The sequence below is a fragment of the Trichosurus vulpecula genome, chromosome 2, assembly GCF_011100635.1.
Source record: "Trichosurus vulpecula isolate mTriVul1 chromosome 2, mTriVul1.pri, whole genome shotgun sequence".
Taxonomy (NCBI): domain Eukaryota; kingdom Metazoa; phylum Chordata; class Mammalia; order Diprotodontia; family Phalangeridae; genus Trichosurus; species Trichosurus vulpecula.
In genome coordinates this window covers 59,920,508-59,941,200 of record NC_050574.1, presented here as the reverse complement: position 1 = coordinate 59,941,200, position 20,693 = coordinate 59,920,508, and the positions used below count along the sequence as shown (strand labels likewise).

At 45.5% G+C, this 20,693-nt stretch overlaps 1 protein-coding gene across 1 annotated transcript in view; it reads right to left on the bottom strand.

The window, feature by feature from the left end:
- Positions 1-20,693, bottom strand: part of MAN1C1 (mannosidase alpha class 1C member 1) — a 140,247-nt gene that overhangs the window by 36,967 nt on the left and 82,587 nt on the right. The window contains exon 4 of the mRNA XM_036742631.1: positions 12,052-12,146. Within this exon, the coding sequence (XP_036598526.1) occupies positions 12,052-12,146 (95 nt within the window). The remainder of the gene's footprint in view (positions 1-12,051; positions 12,147-20,693) is intronic.

Genomic DNA, 20,693 nt, shown 5'->3' with positions numbered 1-20,693 from the left:
GTTCAGGGGAAGAAGCCAGCACCCTGAAGTTCAGAATAAAATACAAACAAATTACAAACATCGACAGACAGACCTTGTCTGATTCAAATCCCAATACATAGTTACCAGAGTTTAACAAAGTCTCAGCATCCGGGTTACAAGCTGGAGGGCTCCTAGCTACAGCTGCCTGGAGTCTCCACCTCAGCACCACCATGAGTGAGAGCCCTGCGCAAATGGCTCTGTCCTCTCTTCTTATAGGGCTTCAGACATCATCAAACATCATCTGAATGACCAGAACTTAGGCTCCTATGATTGGCTCTTGAGTTAGTCCCTCCCCTTAGAACCCTGGGAGGTTCACATCCACATAGGTTAGGTTAACACCTAACAGGGGTTAGAGCCTGTGGCTTAGCACTTTGTAAGACTCAATGAAATACACTGAATTACTCAAAGGAAACAAAAGCCAAACTCTTCAAGGGAACTTGTTGAACTAAGTGCTAAGAGCCCATTTTGCTTACCAACACACCTTTCTTGACCAAGAATGTTGTCTATGCTAAGGGTGTCCACTAGCTTCTGAAGGGGCAGCTAGGTGGCACTGCAGCGGATACAGTGGCACGCCTGGAATCAAGAAGACTCATCTTTGTGGCTTCAAATCTGGCCTCAGACACTTACTAGCTGTGTGACCCTAGGCAAGTCACTTCACCCTGCTTGCCTCATCTGTAAAATGAACTGGAGAAAGAAATGGCAAAACACTCCAGCATCTTTGCCAAGAAAACGCCAAATAGTGTCATGAAGAGCTGGTCATGACTGAACAACAGAAAGCTTCTCAGCCCTGTGTAATCTACCTTCAGTCAACTGAAACTGCTTCCTCCAATGAACTCTTAATTAACAATTCAAGTGCCCTTTTCTCAGTCCTTATCCTTTTGACTTCTCTGTAGACTTTGACACTGGTGATCATTATTTCCTCTAGCATACTCTCTCCCACTCTGGATTTCTGTGACACCACTCTTTCCTGGTTCTCCTCCTACCCGCTCCTTCTCCATCTCCTTTGCCTCTCCTTCATCCAGATCAAGTCCACTAACTGGGGGTGTCCCCCAGAGCTCTGTCCTCATCCCTTTGTTCTTTTTCCTCTATATTCTTCCACTCGGTGATCTCATCAGCTCCCATAGGTTCAGCTGCCATTTCTGTATAGGTGATTTCCAGATCTAAATATCCAGGCCTAGTCTCTCCTGGCCTCTAGTCTTGCGTTACCAATGACCTTCTGGACATCCTGAATGGAACTTCCCATAGGCATCTCAAACTGACTATGTCCCAAATAGCCCTATATCTAGCCCTTCCCCTTCCCTACTTTCCTATGACTGTTGAGGCACCATCATCCTTCCAGTTACACCTTGGCATCATCCTTGGCTCCTCCCTCATGCTAAATATGTTATTAGGTCTCTTCATTTTTACCTTCCCATCATCTCTACCATACTTCTCCATCTCTGTTCTCCACAGCCATCACCCTCATTCAGGCTTTCAGATCTCTTTCCCATCCTAATCCAACTGCCCTCAAGTGCCAGAGTGCTCTTGCTAAAGCACAGGTCCAATTATGTGATCACCCGCCCCCCACTTAATAAACTCCAGGGGCTCCCAATTAACTCCCAGATCAAATACAGAGTCCTCTGTTTGACTTCTAAAGCCCTTTGTGACTTGGCCCCGGCCTGTCTTTCTGATCTTCTGGCACCTTGATCCCCTCCACATACTCTGCTACCCGGTAACATTGGGCTTCTTGCTGTGCCTTGAATATGGCCCTGCTCCTGACTCCAGGCTTTTTCACTGCCTTTGCCTCCTGTCCATAATGCTCTCCCCGGTCTCCTCTGCTTCCTAGATGTTCTGACTTCCCTCAAGATTCAGCTCTGGAGAATGCCTTTCCTGTCACCCCCACCACTAGTGACTTCTTGCTAAGATTCTCTATGGTTACGCTCACTTGTGAGCTCGAGAATGTCATAAACAGTTCCTAGTGCAGTTACCTACACATAGTCAGCACTTAATAAATGCTTGTTAACAGAAAAATGTTCTATGGTCTAGCATTCTGTGTTTGAAGGCTCCTTCCTGCTGATACCCTCTGTTCTATTGGCCCTCCCATCTCTGACTTTCTATGTTCTAAGCTTCCTTCCTTCTCTCACATTCTCTCTTCTAAGGTCTCTCCTAACTCTGATATTCTATGTTCTAAGGTTCCTTCCTGCTCAGACATTTTATGTTCTAAGGTTCTTTCCTGCTCTGACATTCTATGATCTAAGGTTCCTTCCTGCTCTGACATTCTCTGTTCTAAGGTCTTTCCTAGATCTGACATCCTATGTTCTACAGTTCCTTCTTGTTCTGACATTTTATGTCTTAAGGTTCCTTTCTTCTATAAACCTTTCCCCACCTTGCCTCTTTCTAAGAGGGAGGTGAACCAGACACTGACCACAGGACACTAAGAACTTACTGGAGAAGGAGGCTAAAAAAACAACACTGATGAAAACAGTAACAATAAGCAAGTACCTTACTGAACACCCAGCCTTTCCAAGGACTTCACTTCTGCCACCTCCCTTCTTTCCAGAGGGTGTATGAAGGAAGCAGCAATCATTAATTAGCTTTACAGGCAGGAGGCAGAGTAGGAGGCTAAGAGGCTGAAGACTCAGAGGCAAGGCCAGAGTTAGAGCCCCGACTCCCAGCTTATCCTGCTGGCTGGGTCACTTTTTCCAATGACTGCTATTAGTTGTTTCTAGAATCAAAACATCTTAAAGACTGGTTCTTTGCCAGAATCAGAAGCCTGTCTCTGGTGCCACCTGTCACAAGCCACTAGAATCACAGACTAAATGGAACATCAGAGCTGGAATCAGTCTTAGAATTCAGAAGGTCAGAGCTGGGAGGGGACTTGGGACATGGAATATCAGAATTGGGAAGGACTCTAGAACACAGAATATTAGAGCTAGGAGAGGCCTTATAATATAGAATGTCAGAGCTGGGAAGGTCCTTCGAGCACAGAATGTCAGAGGTTAGAGAGGTCCTTAGAACATAGAATGTCAGAGCTGGGAAGGTCCTTCGAGCACAGAATGTCAGAGCTGGGAGGAGCCTTAGAACATAGAATGGCAGAGTAGGGAGGAGTCTTAACACACAGAATGTCAGAGCTTACAGGGGTCCTGAGAACACAGAATGGCAGAACAGGGAGGGTCCTTAGAACACAGAATGTCAGAGCAGGGAGGAGCCTTAGAACACAGCTTCCTTATAGCAGGGAGGAGCTTTAGAACACAGAATGTCAGAGCTTAGAGGGGTCCTTAGAACATAGAATGTAAGAGCTTAGAGAGGTCCTTAGAACATAGAATGGCAGAGCAGGGAGGAGCCTTAGAACACAGGTTCCTTAGAGCAGGGTTCTTTTTTCTATTTGTATCCTCATTGCTTAGCACAGTTTTTGGCACATAGGAAGCACTTAAATGCTTTTTCATTCATCCATCCATCCATCCAAACAGTATGGACAATCCCTTGTCAGAGAGAAGATTCTTCCACTGGGCAGGAGTTTGAACCGCACTGGTCCAAGTGATGGATTGGGAGACAGAGGACTTCTGTTCAAACCTCAGCTCCGCTATGTTGTACTCATGTGATCCTGGGCAAATCTCTTTTCTCCAAGTGTTAGTCTCCTGATTTGTAAAACGAGAGGGTTGGACTAACCCTGGTCCCTTCTAGCTCAGAATCCTAGGATTCCATGACCTCTCCCCTCCTTCCTGTCATGGTTATCTCCCATCTGGAGCCCTGTGTATAATTCTGGAGGCCATCTCTTAGGAAGAACATGGATCAGAGTATGCAAAGGGGGGTGAGGAGCACCCTTTTCAAATGGGTGCCACATTCAGATGACCCGAAGGTGCTTGGGACATTTAGCCTGTGGTGCGGCAGGGGGAGGAGAAGACACATAGACAGTCTCTGCCTTCAAGTACTTGAAGGGCTGTCATGTGGAAGATGGATTAGTTGAGTTCTTTTGGTCTCCAGGGTGGAAACGGGAACAATGGGAGGAAGTTAGAGAGGCACGTTTAGGCTTGTTGCCAGGAGAAACTTCTGAAAAATCAGATTTGACCCAAAAGGCCACAGGCTGCCTCGGGAAGGGTGGGTTCTCTGTTTCCTGAATATCTTCAAGCAGAGGACGGATGGCCATCTATGGAGTATTACTGTATCCTGTCAGATTCTGTCACTGTGATTCCTCTTTCCACATCTGGTGGTGTTTTAGTGCCCTTGGGAACTGGAAAGGGAGTGATTGAATAACTGTGTCAAAGCAGTTCCAGTCCTAGGGTTGACACATGGCTCCTTTAGTGTCTGAGGGGCTGGGAGCTGTAAGAGGTTCCCAGAGAGGCTGAACCTGGGGGGGGGGGCAGGAGAAACAGGGAACAGGGAACAGAGCTTTCACCTTCCCCACACCCCACCCCCAGTCCAAATCAGACCCTCCTTTACAAGCTCCCAGCAGGGCAGGCTGCTAATGGGGATTCTGCCTTCAGATTTCAGCTGGAACCAAACAGGTCAGGGAGCCTTGAGTGAATAATTGATGTTGCCTGTGGTAATGAGGATCCCAAGGAAATTTCAAAGTAAAAGACAGCCAAGCAGCCTTTGGTTTTTACATTTGTGTGGCATGAAAGTTGCCCAATACAGGCTGTTCCCAGGGAGGAACCCTGATTTAGGCATGAAGGGGATTGCTACGGTATTCAAATAACAAAATGGGAGGGGAGCAGTCCTATGCAGAACATGTAAAGTCGGCTGGCTTCTGAGGTCTTCCCTACTTCCTTTCCACCCACGATAGTGGCCTGAGAATCAGCACAAGCTCTGGACTTGGAGGGAGAGGTCCTGAATTTGAGACCCCTAGCTCAGATACTGCTCCTTGTTTGACAAGGAACAAGCCCAGGGGTGGGGAACCTGGGGCCTTGAGGCCACATGTGACCCTCTAGGTCCTCAAGTGCTGGATTCAGTCAAAGGGCCTCACTTGAGGACCTAGAGGGCCACATGTGGCCTTGTGGCTGCAGATTCCCCACCCTTGGTCAAGCCATTTGAACTCCCTGGGATTAGTTTCTTTACCTACTGAATGGGCAGAATAACACCCTCTCTACCTACCTCCGAGTTGTAGGGAAGGTACTTTTGTAAATCTTTAACATCTATAAGAATGCATATTAGTCTTGTTGTTGCCTAGCAGCCCGACTGTTTACATAAACATCATTCACGGCTTCCGTTCCAGGGGCTGGTAAGTGGGGTGAGTGCTACTGCCAGGGTCCCCTCCCCCCAAAGCTCTCCCCTCCCACACCGAGAGAGGCAAGGACAGGAAATTTCAAAGGCTGTTGGGAAAAAAAAGTCCTACCCTCGTTCTGCCTGACATAGAGGAGCTGCTCAGCTCTCCCCTCCCCAACTCGGATGAAGCTTCTAGTGGGGATGCTCAAGCCACAGGGCCATAGATTAAGAGCTGTAGGGTGCTTGAAAGGGCATCTACTACAACCCTCTTGTCCTATAGGTGAGGAAACTGAGGCCTAGAAAGGTAAAGTGACTGGTCCAAGGTCATACAGGTATTGCAGAGGCAGGATTTGAACTCAACTCCAACTCCAAATCTAGAGCTCTCTCTAGAGCGCTAAGCCCAGAGTCAGGAAGGCTCGAGTTCAAATCTGGCCTCAGACACTTAGTAGCTGTGTGACCCTGGGCAAGTCACTTCAGCTTCTGACTGCCTCAGTTCCCTCAATTGTAAAATGGATAATAACTGTAAAATAAGGGATAATAATAGCACCTATCTCTCAGGGTTGTTGGGAGGATCAAATGAGATGGTATTAATAAAGTGTTTAGTACAATGCCTGGCACATAGTAAACAATAAATGCTTCCTTTCCCCCTCTCTCCCTTCCTTCCTTCCTTCCCCATGGGTTGCTCAGTACCACAGAAAACTACTGGCCTGGAAGCTGGTCCTCTCCTTAGAGCAGATTATTGCCATCAGTCACTCTCTATTTATTATATTATATATAGACTGTCATTTATTCACTCCTGGTTCCCTTGGTGACAAGATATGGTGATAGAAAGTAGCCTTCTTTGGGTAACAGAGCGTTAGAGCAGGAAATACACCGGCCTGGGGGTGAGGAAGCCCGAGGCTGATGCCCAGGCCTCCCCTAGCTCTTTGAGGCTTTGGAGGAGTCATTTTTCTCCTCCAGAACTTAGCTTCCTTCTCTGTAAAATGAGAAAGAAGGACTAGATGATCTTTGAGGTACCTTCCAGGTTTGATATTTAAGGGTTCTTAGGCTCCTCTCAGCTCTGATATACTAGTTCTAAGGATCTCCCAGCTCTGACATCCTGTGTTCTAAGGGCCCTCCCAACTCTGACATTCTATGTTCTAAGGGCCCTCCCAGCTCTGACATTCTATGGTCTAAGGGCCCTCCTGGCTCTGACATCCTGTGTTCTAAGGCCCCTCTCAGCTCTGATAGTCTATGTTCTAAGGGCCCTTCCAGCTCTGACATTCTGTGTCCTAACAGTCCTCCCAGCTCTGACAACCTGTGCTCTAAGGGTCCTCCCAGTTCTGACATTCTGTGTTCTAAGGGCCCTCCCAGCTCTGACATCCTATGCTCTATAGGGCCTTCTCAGCTCTGACATCCTGTGTTCTAAGGGCCTTCCCAGCTCTGCCATTCTATGTTCTAAGGTCCCTCCCATCTTTGACATCCTAAATACCAAATGCCCTCCTCAGTTCACTCTTTTATGAACATCTCACAAGACCTCCCTACCCACCCACCAGCTGTGGGGTCCTGGCATAGTTAGCTGCCCAACCTGGCTCTGAATTCCAGTTCCTTGCTGCCAGGACTTTGCTGATTATTCTCTGTCTTGACTGGGCCCCCTAGGTTGATGCCAGCCACGTGTGCTGGAATTTATCAGACTTTCTCTTTGAAGAGCAGAGCCTGGGCTTCTTCTGCCCACCGTAGGAGGTATCCCTGACACTTGGCAGGGTGGAAGGAGGAAGCGTTTTGAACAGCTGAATATCTTGCCCATTAAAGAAAGAGGAATTTCTGCCAACAAATCTGCATCCACATACATATGTATACATAATCCCCTTCCACCCCCACTGTACCTCAGAAGATGGAGAGTGCTGAAAATAAATATTCTTTCTTTATCAGAAATGTCAGTTAGGGTCTGTATTAAAGAAGTGCTCCTTGAGATTCAGAGGTGGCTGGCAGCAAAGAGGGTCCAGTCAGATCTCTTGGAGATTAGGGGCTGGGAAGAGAGATCTGTAGACGAATAAGGGGGAAAGCTAAGGCAACCAAAGCAATGAGGGAGGTCGGGTGCACCTCACTGCTGGAACCCCCAGCACATGAAGGCCAGAAGAGAAGGGAAAGGCCTTCTGAGCTGGCATTTTGGATGTGTTTCCTCAGTCTTGGTGCTTACGGACAAGGGATCTCTGAAGAAGTCCCAGGTGCCCATGTCCAGCTCCAGCAGTGATAGCTTGGGTTTCTCTAGAAAAACCCTAGTGTGTCCATCTTTATTGCCTCTCTTATCTAAACACTTATTAAGTCCTATTGACTCTCACCATAGTAACTTGAATTGATGCCTTCCCTGTCTATTCTCATAGTTCCCACCCTAGTACAAGGCTCCATTACCCATATGGATTGTAGTGATCACCTCGTACTAAGTTTGACTTTCTTCCCACTGCTACCCATTCTGTGGTGTCAGACTCAAATAGAAATGGATCCCTGCAGGCCACATATTGACTTAGAAAACCCACACTAACATTATCCATGTTGTATTGTATTTTTGTTTATTTCGTAAAACATTTCCCAAAGACATTTGAATTTGGTTCAGATCATACACAGAGACACTTCTGTATACCACTGCTTGAATAATCTCTCTCATGCATGAATCTGGTCATGTTACTCCTTGATTCCAAACACTTCAGTGATTCCCTATTGCCCACCAAACAGAAATCCAAATTCCTCAGCTTGTCATTCAAGGCTCTCCACAATTGGGTGCTATCCTACCTTTCCAATCTTGCCTCATTCTTCCTCTAGGCTACAGTCAAATTGTCTTCTGAACATACCCTCTACAGTTCTGCACTTTTTCTTTCCTCAGATTGTTCCAAATGCCCAGAATTTTAATCTTCTGCCTGCTGAAAGCCTATCCATCATTTAAAGCCCAGTTAATATGCCACCTCCTCCACAATGCCTTCCCTGATGCCCTTCACTTCTACCAATTAGTGATGATCATTTCCTCCTTTTCTACTTTGTGGCCTGGCTTCCAACTTTGTCACTGAACTGAAACTTCCCTCTTCAAAGCTCCTGGCAATCTCATGGTTGCACTTTTTTTAGTCATTCCCCTTCTTGACCTCACTGTGGCATTTGACACTGTTTGGCACCTCCTCCTGGATGTTCTCTCTTCTCTAGGTTCTCATGACACTTTCTCTGTCTTTCCTCCCTCTTCTCTCCTCCCCCCCCCTCTCTCTCTCTCTCTCTCTCTCTCTCTGTCTCTCTCTCTCTTCCCTCCCCACCCTCTCTCCCCACCCCCTTACTTACTCAAAAACATCTTCTCACTTATCTTTGCTAGATCTTCAGCCATATCCAGACCCATAACTGTGGGTGTCCCCCAAGGCTCAGTCCTGGGCCCTATTCTCTTCTTTCTCTCCTCGCTCACTTGGCAGCCTCCTTAGATCCCCCAGGTTTAATGAACATTTCTGTACAGATGACTCCCAGACCTACGTCCTCTCGTTCCTCCAATTATTATGTGCTGACTTATCTTTTCCATGCTGTATCCTTCCAATAGAATGTAAACTCCTTGAGGGCAGGAGGGAGTTCATTTTTGTCTTTGTACTTGCAGTGTCCAGCATGGTGCCTGCCACACAGTAGGCAATTACTAAAGGCTTGCTGAAGTGATGATTTATAGTAAGTATAGTAATTCCACCCACCTACCCCTCCCTCATTTTGTAGTTATCTCATAGGGTGCGAGGCATCTTAGTGCAGTGGAGAGAATGCAGATCTCAGAGCCAGGAAGACCTGGGTTCAGGTCCCTTGTGACATCTATTGGCTGTGTGATCCTGGCCAAATAACTTACCCATCCAGTCCTCTGGGCAGTTCTCGAAGACCACGAAATACAGAGAATAATAACAATAGCTAGCATTTATGTAGCACCTACTACGTGCCAGGCATTAGTGCTCAGTGCTTTCTAATTATCTCATTTGATTCTCACAACAACCCTGGGAGATAGGTGCTATTATGATCATCCTTATTTTATAGATGAGGAAACCGAGGCAAATAGAGGTCAAGTGACTTGCCCAGGGTCACACAGCCAGTAAGTGTCAGAGGTCAGATTTGAACTCAGGTCTTCCTGACTCCTAACCTGAATTAATGGAGGGAGTTTCCTTTTCTGGGAGTTCTCTAGACCAGCACAATCTCAGATCCAGTCCTTCTCTCTCTCTACAGGATCACAGAGAAGATCTGGAAGGGACCTCAGAGGACATCAAATCCGACCTCATAATTTTAGAAATGAGAAAACGGAGGCTTAGAGGGTTGATGGGACTTGCCTGTAAGTATCTGTGGAGATATTCGAACCTAGGGCTTCCCAATTCCAAGTCCGGGTATTTGTTCTCTCCATTCTATCACCTGCCTTTGTGCCTCTGTCCCCTAAGACCATGAGCTCCTTGGGAGTTCCATGAGAGGCGGTGCAGCCCAGTGGACAGGAGTCAGGAAACCATCAGTTCAAAGTTCACTTCTGATGCTTCCAAGCTCTGTCTCCACAGGACAGTTACCTAAGTTTCTGAGACTCTGTTTCCCCATCTTTAAAATGGGGCTCACAGCATGTATAGTGGTACCTCCCAGGGCTGCTGTGAGGCTCCAATGAGATGATGTATGTAAAGTTCTTTGCAAACTGTGAAATGCTAAATAAATGTCAGTTTCTATTATTATAATCTACCTTTGCATCCCCAGCATGAAGCGCTAGGGCCTTGTCCACAGCCTGATAAACGTCTGTTGATTTGCATTGAGTTGAGGGCCCCCACCAAGGAAATCATGAATCAGACAAAGTAAGAAATGCTAATGCCATCTCCCCCCAAACACCCCCCCAACATTCATCTTCCCAGATGCTGCTTTTGTCTCTGTGGGCCACAGAGAGAAAAGCAGTTGGTATTATCTAGCATTTCTGCCAAAGGTTTTGGTGGATAACAACAACTCTTATTTATAGAACATTAAGGTCCCCAAAGAATTTTCCTCAGAACAACCCACATGGGTAGAAGTAGGATTTTTCTCATATTACAGGGAGAGAAACTGAGGCATAAAGTAGTGAAATGGCTTCCCCACTGTTCCACAGTCAGGGTAAGAGGGATGGGGGACCTGTGGCCTTGAGGCCACATGTGGCCTTCTAGGTTCTCAGGTGTGGCCTTTTGACCGAATTTTACAGAGCAAATCCTTTTATTAAGGGGATTTGTTCTGTGAGGTTTGAATTAAGTCAAAGGGCTGCACTTGAGGTCCAAGAGAGCCACATGTGGCCTTGAGGCCTCAGGTTCCCCACCCCTCATAGGATCTGGGATGTCTCTATGGTAAAAATTAGACAGGTGACCAGAGATTGATGCTACCTTACTTTAATTCTCCAAAGATCAGAAAGTCATAGGCATCAAATGGATTTCCAAGGAGAAGGTATCCTAAGCATTGGAACAGTGGGAGTAGCAACCCTAACAGGCTCAGGGTCATGGATCTGTGCCTCCAGGCTCCAAACCCTGCTTCTTCTATGAGCATCCATGGGTCAATAGGTCTATAAGCATAGAGCTCTGGAGCAGAGGTGGAAAGATAAAGATGGGACAGGTTGGCAGTTACCAAGAAGACACAGGAAAATTGCATCTGTTTTTTTACAGAACAGTAAATATTTCTCTAGCAATCTCTTTAGAATCCTTTACCTCCTCCTCCTCATTCCTATGACCACCACTCTACTCTAAGACTTTTGCGTGGATTTCTGTAATAGCCTCCTAAATCATCCCCCTCGCCTCCAAACACTGCCCCTCCCATGGATCCTGCACAGGTTCTATTTGACTTCTGAATACAGAGCTGATCATGTCCCTAATCTGCTCAAAGTCTTCAGAGGCGCCCTAATATATACCAACCAGTCAATGGATCGTTCAAGTGGCATTAATTTTTTTTCTACCAGATAAAGTCCAAATTCTTTTCCCTATTTCCAAATTCCAAAGTCTTATACAATGAAAAGCCACTCTACTTTTCCAAATTTATCTCACTTCCCCCTTTCCCTACCAAACTGAATTGACTACTGACCATCCATTACATGCCCTGTAGTTTCCCACCTCCACATCTTTGCTACGTCAAAAATACTCTTTCCACTCCAGTCTTGACCATTAAAACCCTCCCTAATCTTCACTATGTAGCTCTTCCAGGAGCCATCCCTGATCTTTCTCACCAGAAGTACTATTTCTTTTTCTTGCCCTTAAATTTGTTGCTTCCTTATGTCCCTATATAATGCCCTATTTTGTATTATAGTTATGGATATTATGTTGTATTTCCCTAGTAGGTTCAAAATTCTTTGAACAAACATCTATTCATTGCTTACTGAATGCAAGGTATTGTCCTAGGCTCTAAAGAAGGATTAGCAGAGGAGCTGTCCATCCAAGAGTACCTAGGGTCCTTCCTAGTCTGGAAGGAACAGCATTAGCCTAGTGGGTTGGGTGACTTGGGTTTTTTTAAATTAAATTAATTTTATTTTAAATTTATGAAATAAACCAAGCATTTCTATAACACAGTAGAATAAAACAAAGATGATTGTACATGAAAGTATAAATCTATTCTGTATGGCTTGCTATTCTTTTAAAATATATATTAAAGTTATCATGTAACTTTTTTTTTCTTCAAGGACTCATTAAAAAGGGTTAACCACAGGCTTCCTCACTCCTCATTTTGGCAGCTGGCTGCCAGCTGTCACGGGAAAGAGGAGGGGTAAGCCATGACTACCCCTCTAAACCACTTTGCTTCAGCCCACTTCTCCCTGTAGCTAACTCAGTCTGCAGCATGAGGAACAGACCCCCCAGGAGAAGAAGATAGCCAATTCCAACCCTGGCAGATGGTTCCTACCTCCCAAAGTTTACCATCCCCCGGGGAATTCCAGTGGGGGTGTTGAAGGCTGGCAGAAGCTTTTCTCCGAGTTTGATGACCTTCTCTCGGAAGACCTGCAAAAGAAGGTTTAAGATGGCTTGCTGAACCGTAGACTTAGCAGGATTAGCTCATTGGTCCGGAATGTGTCTATGGCGGAATGAATTTACGCCTAAGCTCATGAGTGTCAGAGATAAAGAGACCCTAGAAGGAATGATAAAGTGTGGCAGCCAACTGCAGAAGTCCTATAGCACCCCATGGCAGGGAAATAGCAGTAATAGTCATGTCAGGCTTTTATATAGCACCTTTAGGCTTACAAAGTGCTTTACATAGATTAGCTCTTCTGTGTCTTACAACAACCCTGGGAGACAGGTACTACTGACTTGGCATAGTGCCCAGCACACAGTAGGTGCTGGCACACAGTAGGTGCTATATAAATGCTTATTCCCTTCTCTTCCCTATGAGGAAATGAGTGCTCAGATAGGCTGAATGACTTACCCATGATCACACGGCTGATGTCAGAGGCAGGATTAGAATCCACAGATTCCTGCCTTCAAGTCTAGCACTCCTTCTATGTCTTTCTGGGACATTGTACTATACTGCCTTGCCAAAGGAAGAGTCTAAACCTGAACTATGAAGAGCTGGTTAATGCTGGGGGCTGGGGGTGATATACCAGGGACTTTCCAAAAGGTCAGGTGTTACATCCAGCTGTTGTACAAGCCACTTGTCCCCTCCTGACAATGACAACCATTTTACAAAGGTCTCTCTAGAAAGCAGCCAGGACAAGTACTGTTGTTCAACCAATTGATAAACATTTGTTAAGCACTTACTCTGTGTATGCCAGGCACTGTACTAAGTACTGGGGATACAAAAAGAGACAAGAGACTGTCCGTGCCCTCAGGGAGCTTACTTCCATTTCATAGAAGACACTGAGGCTAAAGGGGTGGAGTAACATAGCTAACAAGGGTCCAAGCCAGCATCCTGACCTGTGTCTCCTCACTCTGGGACCCCTTTCCTCTCCATTAAGCCATGATCACATAGTTCAGAACAAGCCTGTAACCTGCCTGGCTGAGAGGCCGATTAGAGGGATTGCATTTGCTTAGCTTCTCTCTCCTATCTGTTAAGAGAAAATGAACACTGTGGGCTCCTCGAGGTTCTATCTAACACTTTCCAGTTTGCAAAGCATCTTACGAAGTTCCTGGAGCTGGAGCTGGAAGGGATCTCAGGGCTTATCTAGTTTAGCTCCTTCATTTTACAGGTGAGGAAACTGAGACCCAGGGAAGTTAAGTAACAAATGTCAGAGGCAGAATTTGAACCCAGGTCCTCTGACTCCAGAGTCAGTGCTTCCCCCCCCCCCAAATTATTTGATCCTCACAACAACCCTGTGAAGCAGATGCTACTATCATGCCCCATTTTACAGATGAGAATACTGAGGCACAGAGACGTGAACTGACTTGCTTGTAGTCACACAGCCCTAAAGCTGGAGTCGAACCCAGGTCTCTCCTAACTCCAAGTCCAACACTTCCTGCTATCCCATGCTGGAAGAAGAGCATGGTAAGAAGAGCATTGATGTTCTGAACAAGGGTAGGTAGCTGAACATGGATCATCTCTTTTCCTTCTTTGAGGGCATTCTATCTCACTTGGGAATCATTGATTTTGTGGGCCTCCAATGACATTCATGCTTTTTTTCTGGTGCCTCCATGAGACACACAGTCACTAAATTTATGCTAGCAAAGCACAAACTCTTGTACCCACTACCAAGACAGGAAGACTAAGAGGACAGGCCTGGGGACACACCTAAGGTCTAGCCTAGCTAAGGGCCAAGAGGCTCTTTGTATAATTTGACCCCAGGGGTCACATTTTGTTCAGTTATAGCCACCCCTGAAATCACTGTCTACATGTACTAAATGCATGAAGGCCTGCAACCTGCAATGGACGCAGCAGCCCACTTGGAGGAAGGAAGTAAAAATCCTAGAAATATAAGAAGTATGTCTTCTCCCCTTACCAGATTATATGCTCCACTGAGCCAGGGGCCCTGCTGTATTTCATCTGTGCATCTCCCACAAGGGATAATGCACAGAGTAGGTGCTTAATAAAGCAGCAATGGACTGGATTGGTCCCGAACCAGCTGAGCCCTGGGGGCTATGACACATGCCTATGGAAGAGAAACCCAGTCTCTTGCCATCGTCTGTCTGATGGCAGCTGTTTCTATTTGCAGAGGGGCGGGGGGAGTAGCTCAGCTTTTCCTGGCATCCACTCACACCAGGATCTGCCTGGAGAGTGCAAAAAGTGCGAAACTTAGAGGCACGGGATGTAAGTTTTAATTTTAGCCCTGGTAGCTAAGTAACTCATTGGATGGAGCAGTGGGCCTGTATTCAGGAAGGCCTGAATTCAAATCTGGCCCAAGATATTTACTAGCTGTGTGACCCTGAACAAGTCACTTAACCTCTGTCTACCTCAGTTTGCTCAACTGTAACATAAGGATAATAATAGCATTTACCTCCCAGGATTGTTCTGAGGATCAAATGAGATAATAGTTGTAAAACACTTAGCACAGTGCCTGGCACATAGTAGGTGCATAATAAATGCTTGTTCTACCTTGTGACCTTGGGAAGGTTGTTTAAGATCTCCAGGTCTCTGTTTCTTACTCTAAAAATGAGAAGGTTGGACTCGATCATCTCTTAGTTCCATTCCTGCTCGATAGCTATGATTCTACAGTCATTTATAAAACCCCTCTAGGAAGCCCTTTATAAGGTCCTGTATATCTGAAGATGAAGAAAACAAGGCCAAGGGAAATTTTAAGTAACTTCCTCAAGGTCTTGTGGGTAGTAAGTGATAGAACTGCTGTCTGACCTCAGGTCTCGGGACTCAGTCCATGACAGTTATCTTTGGCATTAGCTCTTTGCCCTTTTCAGAGTGCAGAAAGGTTTTCTTCATCTCGATAGTTCTGGAAGATGTGAGGGCAAGCATCATACTGGCAGGACCTTGCTCTGCTGGGGAACTCTGTCCTCACAGCTTCCAGGAGCTGGTTTCTGTATCCCTGGTAGCATTATGATGTACCTTGCTCCTGGCTACTGCTGTTGCCCACTGGTCCAAGGCAGGGCTATTTTGTTCAGCACCACGGCCAGAGAAAGTACCTAAGCTGAGAGCCGAGCTGATTCAGCATGACTGTGAGAAACAGTGCTGAGTCACCGGCAGCTGAACTTAACTGTTCACCACCAGGATGGGCCTACAGTTGTAGCATATGGTGAAAGGCTTAAGGAGGAGGAACAGCAGCAGGGTGGATGGTCTGTAACAGACTGAGTGCTACTGTGGAACCCTATGGCTGATCCAGCTGCTTGCAGGGTGACTGAGATGGAGATAGGCTTTTTAGAGTGGGCAGATGGAACAGTGTTGATGGGATTCACTGCGTGTCTCTCATAAGTACAAAATAAAATGTTGTGTCTGTATATGTATATGTGTATGTATGTATGTATCCATTTGTCTATCTCTGCTTCTCTGTCTATACATCTATTTCTTCCCCTCTATTCCTACCTCTCTTATCTATCTATCGATCATGTATCTCTACCTCTCTATCTCTATTTATCTACCTACCTACCTTCCTTTCTATCTCTCCTTCTCTATTTCTATCTCCCTCTCTCTTTCGATCTACCTATCCATCTACCTATATCTGTCTATTTATCTACTTACCTACCTTTCTTTTTCTATCTCTATCAATCTATCCATTGATCTGTCTCTCTCTCTCTCTCTCTCTCTCTCTTTCTCTCTCCATATATATATATATATATATATATACACATATATATCTCTCCTTTTCTCTATCTGCCCTCCTCTCTATCTCTATCTATCTATCTTTTATCTATTTCTTCCTTTGTCTTTTTCTCCCCATCTCTCTATCTCTCCCTCTCTATTTCTCCCTCTCTCTCAATCTACCCTCTTCTCTATCTACCCTCCCTTCTATCTCTATCTATCTATATCTTCCTTTGTCTATTTCTCTCCATCTACCTTTCTCTCTCTTATTATTTCTATCTTCCTCTCTATCTTTTTCTATTTACCTACTCTCTACCTATCTACCCATCCATCTACCTATGTCTATCTACCTACCTCTCTCTTTCTGTATCAATCCATCTACCTGTCTATCTGTCTGTCTATCTATCTATCTCTCCCGAGATTTGGTTGTGTAGTGAAGTAAAGGAGGTTGTGTTTAGTGTCTGTTTCCCCTCCCAGTATTTCTGTGTATTATGTCTACACATGGTACATCCCTATTGGGTGGGAGTAAGTCAAGGGGACAAGGGGAGTTTACAATATGTGGTCCCATCCCTGGTGTTGTATTGATTACACTAAACAGCTGATGTGGTTCCAGCTAACGCTGAAATCAGAGGATTCTGAATACAATAGTGAAGGCTTCCTGATACACCTTAGATTGAAAATTTAATATGGCAAATGTTTGCAAATCTGCCTCAGTAACCATGGGGTACATTTGAAAGCCTTGGACATGCATGAAGAAGAATGAGGAGGTTCCTCTGTGGGCTTCTGCTGATCTGTGGGGTGTCAGAAGCATGAGAGGAATTAGTTATTTATCAGGGCTTAGCTGAGCCAGGTAAGTGGCCTGGCCTAAGAACCAATTCTCTGACTTGTCTTTCCCAACTCACTCCTGGATTCTAAGATGCTGAGGCTCCACCCTCATCCACAGATAGAGAGAGAACTATCCAGGGGAGAGACATTGGCTGGGACATCTGTTTGGCTGAAGAGATATAGGGGATGGTATCTGTTGGGTAAGGCCAGGATAGGGTGGTTAGGACAGGACTGAATAGAAAAACCATGACAATGAACAAATTGTAGCCTGAGGAACATTTTCTAGAGTGGAATTTTTTGAAACTTTCCAGAGAAAAAAAGATTTACATGAACTGATGCAGAGCGAAGTGAGCAGAACCAGGAGAACACTATACATAGCAAGAGCAACACTGTGTGATGATCAACTATGAATGACTTAGCTATTCTCAGCAATACAATGATCCAAGACAATTCCAAAGGACTCAAGACGAAAAATGCTCTCCACTTCTAGAGAAGGAACTGATGTTGGCTGAATACAGACTGAAGCATACTATTTTTTTACTTTTCTTCCTTCCTTCTTTCCTTCCTTCCTTTCTTTTTTTTTGTCTCAGTCCTCTTGCACAAAATGACTAATATGGAAATGATTTACACATATAACCTATATCAGATTGCTTACTGTCTCAGTTTTCTTGCACAAAATGACTAATATGGAAATGTTTTACTAATATAACCTATATCAGATTGCTTACTGTCTCAAGGAGTGGAGAGGGACAGAATCTGGAACTCAAAACTTAAGAAACCCCAAATGTTAAAAATTGTTTTCACATGTAATTAGGGAAAAAATTTTATTAAATTTTTTTTTCTAAAAGAAACTTTCCTGAGAGACAGTAATTGTGAATATTTGACAGCTTAGATATGAACATTATTACATATGGTGTTATATATGTATGTATATATATATAGTGTTCTAAACATATGCATGGAAATTAGAGAAAATAGAAATGAGCTCTGATAATTAAGAGGAACAGGAAAAGCTTCCTGTAGGAGATTCTCCCAGAGTATTTTGTTTACAACTTTCAAATTTACTTCCCATGAAATATTGCTTTAGTTATTTGAGTGTCTGTCTTATTTCTTAACCCCCTATCCACCACTACACTGTTGTTCCACAAGGGTCAGATCTTATCCAACTTTGAGCCCTAAAGTTGCCATAGAAGGTGGGTGCAGACATGAATTATTCTCCCCATCATAAAAGCTGGCATAGGGTAGGGTGAGTCCTCAGTTAAAAGAGTCTCACTCTACCATGTATTTGCCGTGTGATCTTGAATATATGACTTTCCTGCTCTGAGCCTTCACAGAATCATAGAATTGGAGAGATGAAAGGGGCTTCTGTGGCCATCTAGCCTGACTCATAATTAAGAAGGATCCCTGGCCCATCATGTAACAAGCGGCCATCCAGGGGGAACCCCCTCAACTTAAAGAGCCAAGTGTTATATAAACAGCAGCTATTATGGACAAGTTATTTTAATTCTTTGAAATCTCAGTTTACAGATCTGTCAAATGGGGTTATTCCCACTTTCCATTTCTGAAGTCAAGGGGGTGACCCAACTTGTTAAGCAATGGGTCACAAAGTCGAGTTCCAAACCAAAGCTGCATTAGGTTGATGGCATGGATTTTTAGGTCTCTAGTTTCCAAGCAAAAGGTGAGGTTGTCCTGCAGCAAAAGGAAGGCTGGGAGATATAATAGCTCAAGTTTGCATAGGGCTTCCATTTTTCAAGGTTACTAAATTACTTCATTAGATCTTAGGAGGTAGATATTACTTCCTCCTTTCCCCCATTTTACAGAAGAGAAAACTGAGGCTGAGAAAGGTTGAGTGACCGGCCTGGAGTCACACAGCTAAGAAGTGTGTGAGTCAGGATTTGATCTAAGATCTTCCTCATTCCAAGTCCAGCGCTCCACTGTGATGCCTAACTGCATCTTTTCTCATCCGCTTATGGCAAAGTCCTCTGCTTCTCAAGGACACGTGGGACATGCTGCACAGTCTCCAACAGTCTCCTTTCTTTAAAGAAAGAGAGGAGGGGGATCTGGATCTTCCCCAGTTCTTCCCACTGCAGCGAGGCAGATGGCAGTCGGCTGCCTAGCCTAGCACCCGGGTCTGGATCCTGCCAACCCCAGACAGAGGGAATCAGCCAAGCAGAGACCTGCAGAGGGGTACTGGGACCAGAACCCAGGTCCCGAGCCTGCGACCTCGGGGTGGGCGCGCGCGCACGCACACGCACACACACACACACACACACACACACACACACACACACACACACACACTTACGATCCAGGAGCAAAGTGTCCCTGAATATCGCAGGCTACAATTCTCTCAGAGAGGGAGCGCCTCAGCACTCTCCACCAGGGGGAGAGGGTCAGCCTCCTAGAGTCGTTAGTGAAAGGGCTCCCGGGCTGGTTCTTACCATCCCCGTGGGCAGCCTCTTCTGAACACCCAGTGTCCATCTTTGTCGGAAGCTAGGCTGCAGGGGAGCAGCAAGCATGGGTGCAGCCTGAGAGAAGAGTATTCTCCTTCTTCTCCTCCTCCTAATAATAATTTACATAGCGCTTACTAAGTGCCAGGACTAAGCATTTTACAATCATTAGCTCATCTGATCCTCACATCGACCATGGGAGGTAGGTGCTATGGTTATAATCCCCATTTTACACATGAGGAAACTGAGGCAAATGGAGGTTAAGTGACTTGCTCAGAGTCAACACAATGAGTGTCCAAGACCAGATTTGAACTCAGGTCCTTCCTGATTCCAGAGCCAGTATTCTATCCACTGTGCCACCTAGCTGCCCTATATTCTGGAGTTCTATATTTTGAAAATTAGTCATTCCATCTACCTTGGATATCATGAATATTTGTGATAGCAAATTGCCCAGGGTCACCCAGTTAATCAGAACGAAAGGCAGAGTTTGAGGGCAGGTCTTCCCAGATCTGAGGCTAGCTCTCTATCCAGTACTACACCTACATTTATTAAAATACTGCTTTCATGTTTTTTGAAGCAATACTACATCTGGGAAATTAAGGACAAAAGTCAGGTCTGTGATAATGGTGTATTTCCAGTACACTCTTATTGGATGAGTCCTCCAGGATATTCTGAGGACTGCTGCTATAATCATTCTGCAACCCTTTTGAAGTAGTCTGTGCAAAGAGTAATAGATAGCCCCATTTCACAGAGAACAAAACTGAGGCATGGAGGTGAAGTGACTTGCTTGCCTAAGGTCATAGAGCTGGTAGGGAACAAAGCTAGACTAGGAGTCTTCACAGCTCTCTTTTATTATGGTCTGTGGGAGCAAAGAGCTTTGCAATCTGTAATTTGCTACAGAAATGTGAGGGACTCCTCCTATTCCCAATGAGTTTCGGGCCCTGGTTTGGGGCGCCCAGGCCTCCCTTCTGAAGACCATCCCCAGGGAGCCAGGGCTTTGCCTCATTCTAATGACTGACACTCTCAGAAAGGCGGAGGGCAGGGAAGGACAGAGTTGATAAAGTGAGCCAGTCAATTGGCCTTGAGTCCTAGTTTTGAAATTTTCCGTTTCCTCCTGGCACATCCAGGCCATTAACTGGACAGGTGGCCAGACAGGTGTCTCTCCCACCCCTCATTTGGCGGTCATCAGGAGGCAGGGGAAATTCCACTTTCAGGTGCCCTGAAGCCCGGCGTTCCCATCAAGAAACATTTGGGGACAAATTGGTACAAGCAGTCATTTCTCTTCCGAAGATTGCATTTGATCAAGGAAGCCCATCAGTGACTTAGGAGAAAAAGCCCAGCAGCTTTTACCTCCCAAACTGACACTGCAGCCCTGGTTGTCATAACAGTTCAGGGGAAGAAGGAAATGATTTTGTGGCGGACAGCTGTGTAGGTGAAGATTGATTTCTCTACAGCTTAACTGCCTTGGCCTCGCTGCTCTTCCCAAGAAGCCGGGAAGTAATATTTGTCTCTGAATGGGGAGGAGGTGGGGCAGAGTTGGGACTGCTTCTCTGCAGGGGCCAAAAAAATTAGATTAGAAGCTGTAACACATGGGTGGGG